At 36.2% G+C, this 958-nt stretch overlaps 1 protein-coding gene across 1 annotated transcript in view; it reads right to left on the reverse strand.

Annotated features, from left to right (window-relative positions):
- Positions 1 to 42: 42 nt before the first annotated feature.
- Positions 43 to 958, reverse strand: part of Fkbp14 (FKBP prolyl isomerase 14) — a 14,103-nt gene continuing 13,187 nt past the window's right edge. The window contains exon 4 of the mRNA XM_031381969.1: positions 43 to 282. Within this exon, the coding sequence (XP_031237829.1) occupies positions 124 to 282 (159 nt within the window). The 3' untranslated portion in view covers positions 43 to 123. The remainder of the gene's footprint in view (positions 283 to 958) is intronic.

A 958-nucleotide genomic window follows, 5' to 3' on the forward strand; every position in this document is an offset into this window, starting at 1 on the left:
AGAAAGAAAGAAAGAAAGAAAGAAAAATAATATAAAACAAAAAACAAGGCAAAGAGAAAGGCTTTGTTTAAAGGTGCTGCCTTCCCATTAGAAATGATTGTATATAAAATGGCAGGTGCTTCCCTACAATTCATCATGCACATATGTAAATTCTCTGGCAGATATAAATCCATCTTTGTCTTCATCTTCTTTATCAAAAATATCTTCCACCAAAGCATCGTGATGGCTTTCATTCACCACTGCACCGTGCTTCTCAAACTCCTTCTGTAAATACACTTTAACCTGCAAAATAACAGCCATCATTAATAGCTGGCTCTCATTAGTAACCCACAATGCATCTTTGCCATGACGAAAAGCAAGAACAAAAATAACTCTGTGACCCACTCCTAAGGGAATTAAAACAAACTTTGCTTTATGGCTATGTTGGAGACACCAAATATAATGCATCAAAAATTTTATAGATATATATAAAACTTTTGCATCAAATATAAGGTTTTTATTAAAACCTACTACCTTGCCGTTAGCACAGAGTGGGGGGGGGAAGTGTAAGAAAATAAACAACACAAACCAAGGTTACTTGGCACCATCAGAACCTAATTCTCCCACCATAGCAAGTCCTGGACACACCATTACACTGGAAAAGCAAGATTCAGATATAAAATCACTTCTCATGGTGAAGATACAGGACTTTAAGAAAGACATAAATAGCACCCTCAAAGAAATACAGGAGAACACAGGTAAACAGCTAGAAGCCCTTCAAGAGGAAACACAAAAATCCCTTAAAGAACTACAATCAAACAGGTGAAGGAAATGAGCAAAACCCTCCAGAGTCTAAAAATGGAAATAGAAACAATAAAGAAATTAGAAAGAGAGACAACCCTGGAGATGCGAAACCTAGGAAAGAAATCAGGAGTCATAGATGCAAACATCACCAACAGAATACAAGAGATAGAAGAAA

This window comes from Mastomys coucha, unplaced genomic scaffold, assembly GCF_008632895.1.
Source record: "Mastomys coucha isolate ucsf_1 unplaced genomic scaffold, UCSF_Mcou_1 pScaffold20, whole genome shotgun sequence".
NCBI classification, from domain to species: domain Eukaryota; kingdom Metazoa; phylum Chordata; class Mammalia; order Rodentia; family Muridae; genus Mastomys; species Mastomys coucha.